The 14618-nt window shown below is 46.3% G+C and overlaps 1 protein-coding gene across 1 annotated transcript in view; it reads left to right on the forward strand.

Annotated features, from left to right (window-relative positions):
* Gfrl (Glial cell line-derived neurotrophic family receptor-like) overlaps nucleotides 1-14618 on the forward strand; it is a 220476-nt gene that overhangs the window by 177851 nt on the left and 28007 nt on the right. Inside the window, exons 8-13 of the mRNA XM_069118701.1 lie at nucleotides 8049-8154; nucleotides 8399-8551; nucleotides 10550-10684; nucleotides 12095-12300; nucleotides 13724-13984; nucleotides 14523-14587. Coding sequence (XP_068974802.1) covers nucleotides 8049-8154; nucleotides 8399-8551; nucleotides 10550-10684; nucleotides 12095-12300; nucleotides 13724-13984; nucleotides 14523-14587 — 926 coding nt within the window. The remainder of the gene's footprint in view (nucleotides 1-8048; nucleotides 8155-8398; nucleotides 8552-10549; nucleotides 10685-12094; nucleotides 12301-13723; nucleotides 13985-14522; nucleotides 14588-14618) is intronic.

Raw genomic sequence — 14618 nt, forward strand, 5'->3', positions numbered from 1 at the left:
GACGGATGTGAGTGATCGCGGGGACAGAAAGCCGGAGGGTGGGTGGTAAGCGCGAACTATAACGCATCGAGAATTGATTGCATCCGGATCGAACGGCGAGTAATTATCCTTGGTTATCCTTTAATCCAGCGATTACCCGCGTATCGATGTTCCGTCGGGTGATTGATTCGAACGAAACGGCCACTCCTACGCTCCGACGAGCAACGCGAGGCGATCGTGTTCCGCTGTTCAGCGATCCGTTTGGAAGAAACGCGGATGATGGATTTCTCGGCCGAAAAATCGATCCTGAAAAGCGCGACATCGAAACCAGGTAATTGTTCGTCGTGGTATCCATCTTACCGGTCCAATGATATTTCCACGGTTTCGTTACGTTAGTTTTCATACTCTCCGCAATACCGGAGCTGTCAATGAGATCATTTAAACGCTTTACGTACAAACAGGATGTCACGAAGCTTCTTTTTCGTGTCTGTCGAGGTTATTAGATGTATGAACAGAGGAACGCGTGGATAAATTGTAAAGTAGAAAATATATTTTAACACAGAAGTGTAAGTACAAGTAGGAATATAATTTGAGCTGGTCCCGATCCGCACGCTAGCAGTGTTACCCTATAACTGAAAGCCATCGTCGCCTGTCTACTGTCTATGGTCTACCTTCGTCCCAGTCTGTTGTCTATACACTGTCGATGGCTTCAGTGCTTGAGAAAACTAAAAACACCAAATGTAGAGTTTTCTTGGAAGTGGCGACCGCTTCGACAGTGTCCAATTCTGTGAGGCCAGGATCAAACACAATTAGTCGATATTCGTGACAAGTAACAGGAATGGATTCTCGTAGTTAGACGTAGGAATATACACGTTGCAGCCTTTCGAGAGAAATAATATGGGTGTGAAAATAAGCAACCGAAATTATCGATTCGTGTATCACTCGTGTATTGGTCTCGTTAAGGTAGGATAGAGCAGTCTTAGAGTGGCCGTATCTATTCATCGGGCCGATGAAAATCATCGTGTTCTCGAACGATGTAGGTAGGATTGGAAATTCGTGTAGATGTAATCAAGCCGGCTTTCACCTTGGCGAGGAACAAACGCGCATTTCCCGCCATTCGTCGCGTTCTAATTAAAATTCGTTCGGCCGCTTATTCGGCCGTGTTTCTCCGTGGACCGGGCGGTACGCGGCGCTTAACGAGTCGCTATTTTCTGCCGGTTCGAAAGTCGAATCCTCGACGGACCTGAGCGCCGCTGCAATTTCGCATTCATATATTCAATTTCGGTGGAGCGGCCTGCCGGGACCGGAAACTCGTTTCGACGTTCGAGCGAGGATCTTGCGAGCAGTGGAGGCTCCATTCGAAAAATCGGACCGATAAATTTCTCCTCTGTTCCCTTCCTTTTCTTCCGCGGAGAAAAAAAAAAGTAGAGGGAAAAGATAGCATCCTGACGGTGGAATTTGCAAAGAATCGAAATACACTCGTTGCATAGTCAGTCGGTGATCGATCGATTCGATCCATCGAAATGCGTCACGTCAGGGTGAAAGTTAAGCGGTCGATCGAGGGCGTTGGAAATTTGATATAAAGGCGGACTTATCCGCAGAGATTGCCTTCGAAATGGGAAAGAAAGTTTCGTCGGTTTGCTCCATTATCTTGATGGAACTTTATCGGATATTCTTTGGTTCATCGGATAACTGCTTTTCGTCGGATCGATGCTGCATCTTCGAAACTTCTCGTTTCTTGTTCGCGCAACGTTATGGCTTTGCATGCTTGCTAAATCTTGAAAGAATATCGATCATCTTGAGTGACCCTGTGTCAACGTCATCGTTCAATAATCCATACTCCGTGACGTCGACTTGAGTCGGGGCACCGAAACGTTCTTCTACTCGATTAGGCGTAACATCGGAAACGAGCGTTTCGCATTCGGCGCTTACAGCGACGCTACAAGCCAGTTGTTCGCGAGGAAAGCTTCAATCTGTTTCGCAGGTCTGAGGAAACAGGCGTTTTCGCGAAACCTTCTCTCCCTCTCGAAACTCGCGAAGGCAGTCGACTATTACTCGATTAACTTTCAGAACGGGACAGATCCGCGTTCGCGCTAATTACGCGATCAAAAGCGGCAGCACGCTTTGAGATTTAGCGCTCGATATCGACAGGGTGAAAGCGATTTCGTGTATTTTTCTCCGCGGTTCGTTCCCTCCGCCTCTCGTTCGCTGAAGAGTGACAAGAGAAGAAAAAGAGAAATACAGGGGGAGAAAGAGGTGGGCGCAAAATCGTTGCTCGTTATCGGTGGAGTTAAACAAACGGGTCACCGTAATTATAACTCACAGCGGTGCGCGCATCTAGGTCCGGGCATGCGCCCGCCTCCGCGCACCTGCGAGCACGTTCGAGTGTGCTCGTCAAAAGTGCGCCCCTATCGATTTCGGATATATAAAGTAAAATCCGACCGCGAACGCGCCGTATGCCCTACATTTTTCCTTTTCCCGCGAAAACGCGAGGATTCAGTACGCGCTACGAAACAATCTTTCTCCGGCCTTGTTCGCTGAAACGATCGTTCCTTGGCCAGCGACGAAATTGCATTTCGAGTATCGTACGTTTCAAACGAGATACGAACATGCGTTTGTTTGTTCGGAAGATATTCAAGCTACTGTAAGTCGTGGCTGGTAGTATGCGCAAGTTAAATAGAATCCTTTGATGCAACGTAATTAGGAAAGTATTCATCGTGTTACTCAACAAGTCTAGTTACATTAGGTGTCCAAGCACGTCGCGTCGCCTTGCAACCCCTTAATCGGTTTACTTAATCGAACTTGCTGGTGCATCGTGGACCTACAAGTTGTTCGCAAGTCTCTTGGAGCTAGGTCAAGGTAGTTCCTAAGAACACCATAGTAACCATAGAGCGTGTAAGCCCGTGCTAGATGATAAGGGCAAAAGTAAACCGTTGTTCGTCGATGATAAAGTAACTGGAGAGCGGAAAATAGTTTCATCCGAAATCGTTCGATTCGATATTTTTATACCTATTTTCATTCTCGTTTGGGAAACAACAGCACGAGCTCGGTTGTCGGTAATTAACGCGTGTACATCTTCGTACGTCGTTCCACCAGTCGAAACGAACGAATCTCGTCGGTCATCGAGCCAGGAAAATTCGGAGAACGCGTGGCTCGAGTTATCCCGAGTTTCGTCATTCGAAACGATAATTATCCGTTTCGGAGTGCTTCGTGTTTCCACTGGGATTCGACGTTCGCTCGTCTGCAGATGCGCGTCTTCCTCTCCGCTTGCTATTTCATTTAATTAACAGGAAAGTGGGTTGAGTGTAGTCGCGTTTGAATGATCGTTGCGCCCATCTATATACGCAATAATAACGATAATAATCCAAAGCTTGGACGCTTTTAATAACACTCGTCCCAGGAAATCCTTGTTGCCCTCGCGTTCGCTGGTAAGTCAGACGCGTGACGAGTTAGGTTAGTGGCAAAACGACGTCGTGTCGAAATCCCTTGTCGATCACTTATTCACTAATTCAAATACGATACCTATATTCTGGGAAGATTTTTCAACGTGTAAACGTCATATGTTTGATAAATTATTATTTACGTCATGACTGATCGATATTCTCCTCTCTATCGTCATCCGAGGGTAGGTACTTCGCGTCTCGATTCTCTCTCGTTTCTCCCTCTAAACAATCGATTCCTTGCGGAGCATATTCGTCCTGTCATTTGCTTCAGTTGCGTAACAGTCGCTCAAACACGGTTTCCAATTCGTAGGTTTCGTGCACACAGCGACGAGAAAGAAAAGGAGCGAAACGCAACAGCAGAAGCTACGATCTCGACTTTTACTCGCAATTTCGTTCCCCTCCTCGTCCTTCTGCTGGTTATTTGTATACTCGCCGTTTAATCGTGTCGCGTGTACACAACGAGGCCAACCGCAAAAACGCTGGTTCGAAATTGCTGTCAAATAATTTTTCGCTCTCGTAGAGAAAGCACAGTTTGTTTTTCATTTGTCCGCGAGGGTGGCGTGTTTGGTTGGCGTCGCCCGATCGATTAGCTCGATCGATCGCATATTTGCAAAGCCCGTCCGGTTCGTTATAAATTTCAACCGATACTTTTGCTTACTTGGAAATTTGTTTTATCCCGCGGCGCCCCGCCTTTCAACGTAGCGTTTTCCCCGCAAAGTACCCGACGTCGAGCAGTCGCGTCGACCGCTTAATTATCCAATTAACTTCAAACATACGAAACGCGATTACAATCGTCGAGAGCCGTCGGCTAGCGACCGTTTTGACGCTTTTTCGCGCTTTCCCCCCGTATTTTATCGGCTATTAGCGGCGCGCTAATTAGTCCACCGTCACGATATATCACGTTACAATCCCGCGTAAACGCAAACAGACGCGACAACGCGTCGCAAGATACACAGAATCACCGATACGGAAGCATCGATCCCCGCGATTTCCTACTGCGAGGATTTCACGCTTCGTCGATTCCTCCATTCCACGAATTCTTCTCCTTTCGCTACCTCTTGAACCTGAATTCCCGCTCGACGCTTCACAGCGACGCGAATTAGGAAAATGGCACACGGCCTTCCTGGTCCTCGAGTCTCCTTGGTTCCTCGATTCTCTCTCATCCGTTCCACAAACCCCACCCCCTCCTACCAGAGAACAATTCCGTGGCTCGGTTTTCGCGGTTATTTAGCCACGATACTCGCAAGTATGTCGAAACAGACGAGCCTAAACTCTCAGACGTATCGTGTGGAAATTCCTAACCACGGAATTTCAACGAAAGCCGAACGATGCCGGTATCGAACGAGTCTGTCGCGTCTCGATCCTCCGGTTTCCGACCAAACTCTCCAAGACTCTTTTCCTCGCGTATATATTTCACCGTGGCCCGAATCGACGACGAACAATCGCCGAACGAACGCGGTCGTTTTTATCCGTGATGGAGACCGATTTGCCTCGCTCGCGAGTTCTAACGAGGCTCGTCGAGTTTCCAGGCTGGTGTGCAGCTGCGTCACCGGAAAGGTTCGGCGGCTGCTTCAGGACGGATATACCCTGACGGGAGGGCGGGTCGCGGCATCGATCTCTCCAGCAGCCAGACGGACACCGGTTCCAATTACCGCCGTTTCGAATTGGCTGTGTTTCTCCGACCAACTAGAGGAATCTGCTCGCGATCGAGTCAAGGCACCGCCCAGCCCGCGTTCTCCGAACTTCCCGCGATTGATATTCCTGCGCCACTCGACGACCTCGTGTCTCCTTCTTCTCGCTCCAGCTATCGCGCGTCTCTCGGTCAGGAAACTGGTTGCCAAGTTCGTCGAGGAGAATGGTTTTTGTCGACGACGGTAACGATGATTTTAATTGGACGATGCTGCGTGACGTTTCGTGAACGCCTCGGAAACAATTAAGGGGAATTTATGCGGAGGGTGTAACAGATCGGACGTTAATTGGACGTTTCTACCATAGTGATTCAGCGACGATCATTGGAATCATGGAATGTTCCTCGTGGGATAACAGTGACGATGATAACAGCAACGAAAGACGAGAATCAAACTTGTCAATCCACGTAGAATTATCTTCTACGTCACTCGGGTCTCTGACGACACCAGATACCGTTCTTTTCTTGTCGAACAAGCATCGATAGAATCTTTAAGGCGGCGTAACTTCGGACGACCCGAAGGAGACAACTTTATTTAGGGAGGACGATCGGTGCCATCGATTCAAGGACACCGGTGGTATCCGCCTACCTCATAACGCGAGCCATCCGCTCCAAAACTGCGGGAATATCAATAGAGGGAATCCACCGTGGTGGATAGAGTAAGAGAACATGTTTCCACGACGCTGCCGGCGCCAGGCATCCCGAATGAATTTATTCGGCGACCTTAGCTCGAGAGCGGAATTTTCAATGCGCTCTGTACTCTTATTGGCACTGATATATTCGAGAAACTTTTATTCGGGATCGTAAATTATCGGAATATTGCTACCAAAGTCCCGCTTTGAATCGGACTTCGCTTTAGCGTATACGAAGCAAGAGATTGCGTTAAGGAGTCGTTTTATCGATAACGATCCCGACAACTTTTTCTCCAAACTAACTTTCAACGATATCCTCGATAAGAATATACGATAAAGATAAGTTGGACGCTCTTGTTTACCATGTTTTTCGACTAATTTCTCTTGGTCCTTCGGTTGTCAAGACCATCGAGCGAGTTTCTTTAACAACAGTTTCGCAACGAGTTCGTCCGCTTCGTTCACCGCTAGTGGATCGGATCGAAGCTATTCGCGAAATCGACTTGGCCCGTAGAAATGATTCAACGATTCTGTTACTCGAGCGTATTCAACACCGACGTTTCCTATAGTCCTATAGATAGATAGTTTCCTATAGTATATAGTTTTATATAGTATATATCGTAGCAGAATTTACGCCTAGCCTTCGATGCTACGAAGATATCGGTTGACGAAAGCGAAGGGAAGTTGCACGGATCGGCGACTTCTCGCAAATTACTCCGCCGCTTAAGGTTACTCGCTCGTTCTTGCTCGTCACGACGACGAGTTCCCCTTTCGATTTCTTTCAGGAAGTCGGCCGAGTCGAGAAGTTATTTATCGTTGCGGCTCTTTCATCGACGATACAGAATACAACAGCTTCGACGCTATAGAATCGTTTTGTAATTTTATAGGAAACTTGCAGATTCGCAAAGATGTCTCAAATGTCTGTTCGGCCAATCGACAAGCTCGAAACTTCTCGAGCAGACAACGACGATGGAAGATGGGTGGAAGGTTAGAGAGGGAGCACCCATCGTAACGAAGATTTGGAGGGCGGCGATTAAAGCGATCAGGGTAGGAAGAAACAGAAAGACGTCGGCCGATCGTTTGTCTTAATAAAGTGCGTCGAAGGCACGCTGTTCGAAACGGCTGACTTATGGCTAGTCATCCGAGTAGGCTGCGCCCCTCTTACGATCCGTTTCTAGTGGTTTTTCGCTGCGGTAGGAAGGTAGAGACTGGCGTTCTACCGATATTCAGAAGGGTTCTTCGAGTCCCAAGGTCGTTAACCCTGCCTACCAAGTCCATCAATCGAACAAGGGTGGCTGGTTAACGATGCCAAGCATTCGTCATCGGGTGGATCCTATCTCGGCCACCCTCCAAGTTACCTCGTTTCATGCTCCTTTCAACTCCTTTACCTTGTCCCGAGTGGTTTCTCTTCGATGGCCTCGGATAACCGTCGTACTTTGGATATTTATCGCCGATTAGAGGGGCAAATTGGGATAAATGAAAAATTTTCTCCAGCCTGCACGGACTAACCAGGACTCGTAACATTTTTACTTTCATGTTTAACAGGGAAAATTAACGATAGTTTACACGCGAAAGGAATTTCCTATTCCACGACGTCCGCTTTATTCATCGTCTTTTTGATCTTACTTCATTAATAAGCGCTGCTCGAGCCTTGTAAATTCCAGTTTCGCTCGGCAAAATCAAGTAGCGCGGCCGATGTTATTTGCATAAATAAACAATTATTCTCGACGATTATTTTTAAGTGGCAAGTGTACCCAGGATAAATATCGGCCGATAAATATTCAAGATTCGCTGTGAAGGGCCGTCTTTTTTTCCGGACAGGCAAACCGGTCACCTAATGATTTATCATTTGCCTTCGCTAGCCACCTGGAAGCTTGGTTTATATCTCGCCGCATTTTTCCTTGCCATGCTACATGCAGAAGCCTTTTTATCGAAAGAGAGCTTGCAAGTTCGTAGACCTTAAATCATAAGCTCCGTCTCTTTAGGACGCATAAGCAGATTCGGTTAAGTTTAACGCAACATATGAACATAAGTTTGCCGCCCTGCTAAAGCTCTCTCTAAACTAGCTAAACATACGTTCCGCTTTCTACGCTCTTCGTGAACTGCGAGCTCTTGCTACACGCTATTCTCCCTTAAGAAGAGACTCGACGTATACATAAACCCTTGGAACCACCAGTTAGCCATGCTAACATTTGTCCCTGTTCCCAGGATCTTTAACTCGCAAACATAACACTCGTATTCGCCCACGAAATCCTGTCAATCTCTCTCACGACCTTCTGTACAACGTGTTTCGATCCTACTTTTCCACAGAGACGTCCGTGGTGCTACCATCCGCCTCGTCGGATCTGGACAAGATCCAGCAGCCGGTCAAGGTCGTGCTTTCCAGCACTTGTCACCACGCGTACAATGCTTGCAGGTGAGTTAAAAAGATATTATCCACTCTTAATCTTGATCTTTAAACGCAAAATCTGTATTCTCATATTGTTTCTGATATTTTGAAATTTTGTCGAACCTGACGGTTTCGGTTTGACGATTCGTTAAACGCTCTTTTCGCTGATAGCTGTGATTTTCTCGGAATTCTTTAACAAAAGTGTCATTAGTTTGCGATAGTTGTTTTCAAGAAGCTTCGAATTTGTTAAGTCTGTGAATTCTCGTTGCAGGAACGATCCAGAGTGCAGGGTATTGATGGAACCGGTGCTGAACCATTGCGATTCGACGAGTTGCGCGAGGAACGAGTGTATGGAAGCGTTGCAGAATTTCTACAAATCCGCGAATCACAAGCACTCGGTAGAGATCGCGTTCTGTCTGTGCAGGTGAGTCGTAAGAGACGTCAGGCCGACCATGGAAATCGCAGAATATGCGAAAGTTGGATCGACGACGAAACGAGGCGTGTACGAAAAATAGAAAATTCGACCGGTAGCAAAATCGTTTCTTGTCCGATCGTGCGATAGTTATCGAAATAACGAGATAAAAAAATTCTATAAATCCACGATACGCAACCCGTGTGAAAATCGTTTTCCGCTCGCAGCGGCTTCGGTAGAGAGAATATTCCGGTGTACTCGCAAATCGATGTCTGTCGACGATAAAAAACGAACGAAACAATAAAAAAAAAAAAGGGGAGGTGGGAGAAGGTTGAGCCGGCCACTTGTCGGGGCCCACGGGATTTTATGAATTTGCATGCGATCCGTGTTATTTATATTTATTAAAACAAAAATATTCTTGAACGATTCGAGTGGATTGTTTGGAAGGGGTCGGGTGACAGATAGAGCGGAAGAAATTGTTATATCGTATTCGTGAATGGCATTCACGGAAAAGAGCAGAAACCTCCTATTTGAAACGGTATCGAATTAATCGCGGAAACAATTAACCCGTGGGTATCACAGGCGGAAGATAAATTCGGCCGCTAATTAATTTCGTGCTTGATTAATGAAGGATCGAATAACCACAGCCGGCGAAGATATTCCACAATCGTGGTCACCGTGCTGATCGCGATGAGTCAACCAACGATGATGCAACGAATATGCAACGAGTATGCAACGATCATCGACATACGTGGCTATCTTTAAATGAGATCGTGCTCTTCCATGGCGAAATGAAATCCGCGAGAATTTAAAGGATTATACGAACGAGCGAGACGAAGGGATGGCTGGTAACGCGACTCGGCCGGATACGACTCAATTAAGACCGCTTGTCTTTGTACATTTGCCGTAATCCTGAGTAAACTCACGGCAAAAGTGATAGGGAAAGACAAAGGTGGGTCAGAGGAGAGCATACCCTCGTACAAAGAACCGTCGTTGCGCTGGAAATACTCGGAGTTCTGCATCTCTAATCCCTTCGCGCGAACGGCAACCAGTCGGGGCTTCTTTTCGAAGGAAACTCCTTTAACTTTTAAGTGGCTTTTGCCCACGAAACAATGCAGAAACTTTCTATCCGTCTTTCACGTTTTTTCTTCCACCACTTTTTTTTCACTCCAACTTTTCCCGTACGCCGTATCCATTGTCCCGGCCACCGTTTCTTTGTCTAACCGCCCCGAAACACGAGATATCGGTATCATCTCGGGATTTATTAATATTTGACGACTCTCCTTGTACCCGGACTTTGCCGTGTCTTTGACAAATTGGAACTCGTATTCTCCAGCTGCTATCCTAAGATGCAACGATTAATTTAGCACTATGGGGGCGGTTGCTTGCGAGATATCCGAGGAAAATTCAAAGGATCGTCGAACGATCGTTCGTTTGATCAGCTGGTTTAATTTTTAATCGATCGAATGCCTCGGGATTAGGCAAAATATTAGAACGTCCTATAGTTTCGCCAGGGATATCGATAAAACGTAAAAATTGATAGAAGGAAGAGAACACAGGCGACGTACGTGGATGAGAAAAGAATGGAACGACACGAGAGAGCAAAGGGAAGGGAAAGTCTCGAGGTCGAATAAAATACGTGGCGGTCTCGTTTAATGCTCGTTGAGCAATACCCACCTTGCGGTGCCTGGGAATTTCTCCCTTAAAACTTGCTGGAGCCCTTGGGAAGGTAGATGGAGATCTCTTACTCTCTGGGTAGACTCCAGGACGGTGCTCTGTGATGCGGTAAATCGTTTCGTCTTCCCTTTGTTTCCGCAATCTGACCACACTGACGAATCGAATCGCTCGTTTTAAGACCAAATATCTTTCCATTATCCGCGCTATCTTAATAATCCTTTCGATAATCTATCGTCTAATCGTGAATTTCGATCTTCAGAAATACGTGTATCGATATCGTCGCGAACAAATCTAATAAATAAAATAAGAATAAGGTATTTTTTCTTTTTGCAGAAAAACAGACGGCAAGAAGGACGAGTGCATGATCGCGCAGGAAAAGATGTACCCTGCGTGCGCGCAACGCACCGAGGGCGATTTGCCGACCTGTCACAGTTTGGCAGAAGCCTGCAAGGAACACGAGGCATGCAAGTACGTTGGAAATATCGGAACAACCTAATTAACAATGTAATATCGATTACGAGATCGCTTATAATGTCGTCGTATAAAATTAATACAGCATCGTTGAAGGTTCACGAAAGAAGGTTAATAACGCTTAATCCAAGAAAAATGAATCTCTCCATTTTCACGGTGAACATCGTAATCTCGTAGTTGAAAGACGAAAGAGGCAAGAGAAACGAGATTAATCGAGGCTGTATTAAGATCACAAAAATTAATCGGCCCCGTGGACAACAATGGCGGGACAATTTTGTCTGGCGCTTATCGCGAACAGCAACGGCTAGATTGTATCGTCGGTCTGGATAAACCGGACCTTTTGATTAAACGCTTCGAATCCTTTTTTCTCACGTTGGCTAACTCCCGAGTGGAAGGGACGGCCGTTTCAATTTGAAAGTTAAATTGCGAGTCAACGAGACGTGGCTTGATCCAGTCTTGCCACGTAATGAAACACTTCATTATTAAGAAAAAGACGTCCGTCCAGCCGCACTGCAATTACGATAACCGTCGGATCCGCTCGAGCGATCCGCGTCTACCATCGGAATTCGACACGATGCGAGGTCAGCTGGAAAAGCTGGAGCTATTTATCGCCAGTCGATTAACGGAGTGTAATTAAAATCCGGCCGTTGATTAATTCGATTGAAAATTTTGAATTGGAAAGGAATCGTGAACTGCCCTCCGAGCGTTTATGCGAACGCAAATATTCATGACGGATCGATTTCGATCGACCGGCGGTTGGATCGCGCGACAATTGAATTACAGCGTACATATATCGTAGAGGCATTTTAATTGATTTATTATCACACCGTGATACGAATTCGTTTTTATCGCATCGAATATTCTTTAATCGTTTGATGCATTATGCAACAATTTTTATAACGAGGTGCCGCGTTCTATCGAAAAGACGAGTCGTAATCGAACAAATAAATTACGGCGATTATCCTGATTTTATCGTATACAATTGCTCGAATAACAATCCATGAATCATCACAATTATATGCATTATTAATAGCTTCCGTATGCAGAAAACATTCGACGAGCCTATAATCGAGCAAACTCGATGAAACCATCTCGTGCATAACGCTCTACGTCCTACAAACACACACTCGCATATCCTAACAGAACCGCGATTATCCTGAAAACAATTTAGAAAGCAGGTCAAAGTCCCGCGCAAAAATGCGGAAATCCTATTGGGCCGTTGACATGTTTACAAACTCCGACCGAATAATTTCGATTTCAATTTTGACAAAGGCAGAGAGAGAGAGCTGCTGCTCGTCCTCGAAACGTCAGTCTTCGTCGGAAGTTCGTGACGAGCGCTTTGATGATACTGGTCGTTTAGATGCTCGCGAGTAGTTCACGGCGTAACCTAATTACTACGTTGCGTAGAGCGAGGTTGGAGTACTACGAGCAAAACTGCGCGGTGGACAGCGTAACGAAGAAGTGTGCCGGTCCAACGGCAGAATGCAGGAAAGCGATGCTGGGAATACTTGGCACGGAACTACGATCGAACTGCGCGTGCAAGGGCACGGAACTCACGCAACTTTACGATTGCTTGGGCTGGCAGAGACTCCTCTGGGTGAACCCTTGCGTGGGTGAGTACCTAAAAAGAAATCCAACCTTTAACATTTTATCAGTTGGTCGTTGATAAAATATTACGCGTGCTTGGAGAAAAAATTGTTCGCAAAGCACGAACTTTCTCGTATTTTCGTTTTTACAGTGTTTCCAAGTTAGACGAGTTTATTTATGACAAATAGCCTATGCGTAAATATAGCGCCTTTACGTAGACGTTCGATAGAAGGAATAACAAGGGTCGTGGGACTCGCGTTTCGACGTAATCGACCCTTTTCGATCGAAAAAATGTTCACGCGATACCATAAGCGGAAGAAGATGAAAGAGAGCGACTGTTTCGTCGCAGATACAATTCCCTGGATGCTTTAAGCGGCGGACGATGTCCATTCTCCGGGGAAAAAACTTGGAGCAGGCCGTGTCTTTCCCGCGATAAAATCATCCGACGGGATTAAACATTTGCCCGAAAGAACGGTGGAACGTTCGAGACAATACGATGTGCCAGTCCGTACGGTGATTAATATCTGAGACGATTAATATCTGAGCGATGACAGAGCCGATTCCTTTGCGCACGCTCATCTTATTTTTATCATCCGCCCTGGCCCCCGGCTAAATATGTAATTCGGCCGTTTATTGGAAAACGTGATGAATGGCTTTAGTCTCTAACTCTCTCGGCGTTCTCTGTTCGGATACACCTCGATTCTACGAATATCATAAATTATTTTTTAAACAAGATTTATTGCCTTTTTACAAGGGAGCAAACGGCAAAGAAAGTACGAAATGGAAGAAAGATAGGACGAGTGAATAGAGCTACGGGAACTCGTGTCTTATCCAAGTTCCAGACCGGAGCATAAAGACGTTCATCTGTAGCGATCGTCTAGCGATCGCCAAGGTTCATTGAGATCGCGGAATTGCTATTACATTGAACGAAAGAACGTACGGACGAGCGAAACGGGACTTTTATCGATCTTACATCTGTTACCGCGAATCGCATTGCAAAACTTGATGATAGCCGGCATTCAGCCGACAGATAAGTCATTTAGATATGAAGAAATTGCGCTTGCTGCTCGATCGAGAAGTGCATCGCCTGTATACGTGTGTAGACGTGTGTGTGTGTATGTGTGTGTCGGTGTTAACTGTATCGACCAGCTCGATCGTCTTTCGTCGATTCCCGATAGGAAATGTAGGTCAAACAGCAGGGTTTGATGGCCTCCTTTCGCCTGGCCGATAAACACGTTAGATGCAAATTAACCTGGACCAACCTGCTATGGTGTGAATTTATTTACCAACCCGTTAGCTGATTCGATTCGACGATCGTTCGTTTCATATTTTCCTGTGTTAAGGGATAGATGTGTTCATCCTAGAGAGCCAAAGCAATTTTAAAAGATTTTTCAAGCAATCATAGATAGCGAAGAGAAGGCATTAAGACGAAGTTGCCGATGGTTTCAGTCGAATCTCAGAAAGATTATCACGCGAGGAGGAAACATCATCATTACCCGAGGACCACGACAACGACGGTCTCATCGACTACCAAGTCACCGGTTAGCACGACGACGGTTACCATGGTGGAGCAAGTGGAAGATAATAAAATACCGGAAGTGACGAGATGGACGACCACAGAACCTACAGAAACTTGGGAAATCACCACCACCAGCAGTACCACCATAAGTACCACTCCTAGCACTACCACTACAACTACCACGCCACCTCGTAAGTGTCCATTCGCTGTTAATAATAATCTTGTCTATCTGCAGATTTTCTTCCCTTTTCAAGCCGTAAACAATTACATCAATTGGTCTTCGAATAGACAACTTAAATAGAGTCAAGTGCGCGACGGCAAGGGGGCAATTACTCACGCGGGGATTGGCAAATCGGTGAAGTAAAAGAAGCAAAGTATTGAAATCTCGGAGAAAGAAAGTCGACGAAGGAAAAGAGCGATGCGTGAGCGCGGTATTTCTCGAATGGGAAAAGCGCAGCTCCTTTGATCGTTCGAACCGGACGAGAGAGATTCTGTTCAGGACACACGAGGAATTTTCGTTTCGTTGCCGCGAAAGCCCGTGCGTCGAATGTTACAAAGCGAATCGATGGGGTGGGAGGGCTTGAAACGGGCTAAAAGAAAGATTCGAAACGGGGAATGGGTGTGGCGACGGTTAGGGGTTGAGACGAGGGCGGGAACTGGGGAAAGAAGACAGGAAAACAGTTTGCCGGGTAACGTGTAGCACACGTCTGAACGTTCGTCTCTTTATAGGCTTCTGTGTGGTTCAAAGGCCGAGGCAAAGTCACCAATACATAAGAGAGGGCGAAGGCAAGAGGGTGAGTTCGACGATCTGCAAGGTATTTTCGC

This window comes from Bombus flavifrons, chromosome 8 (genome assembly GCF_040668555.2).
Source record: "Bombus flavifrons isolate JBK064 chromosome 8, iyBomFlav1_principal, whole genome shotgun sequence".
In the NCBI taxonomy this organism is placed as follows: Eukaryota; Metazoa; Arthropoda; class Insecta; order Hymenoptera; family Apidae; genus Bombus; species Bombus flavifrons.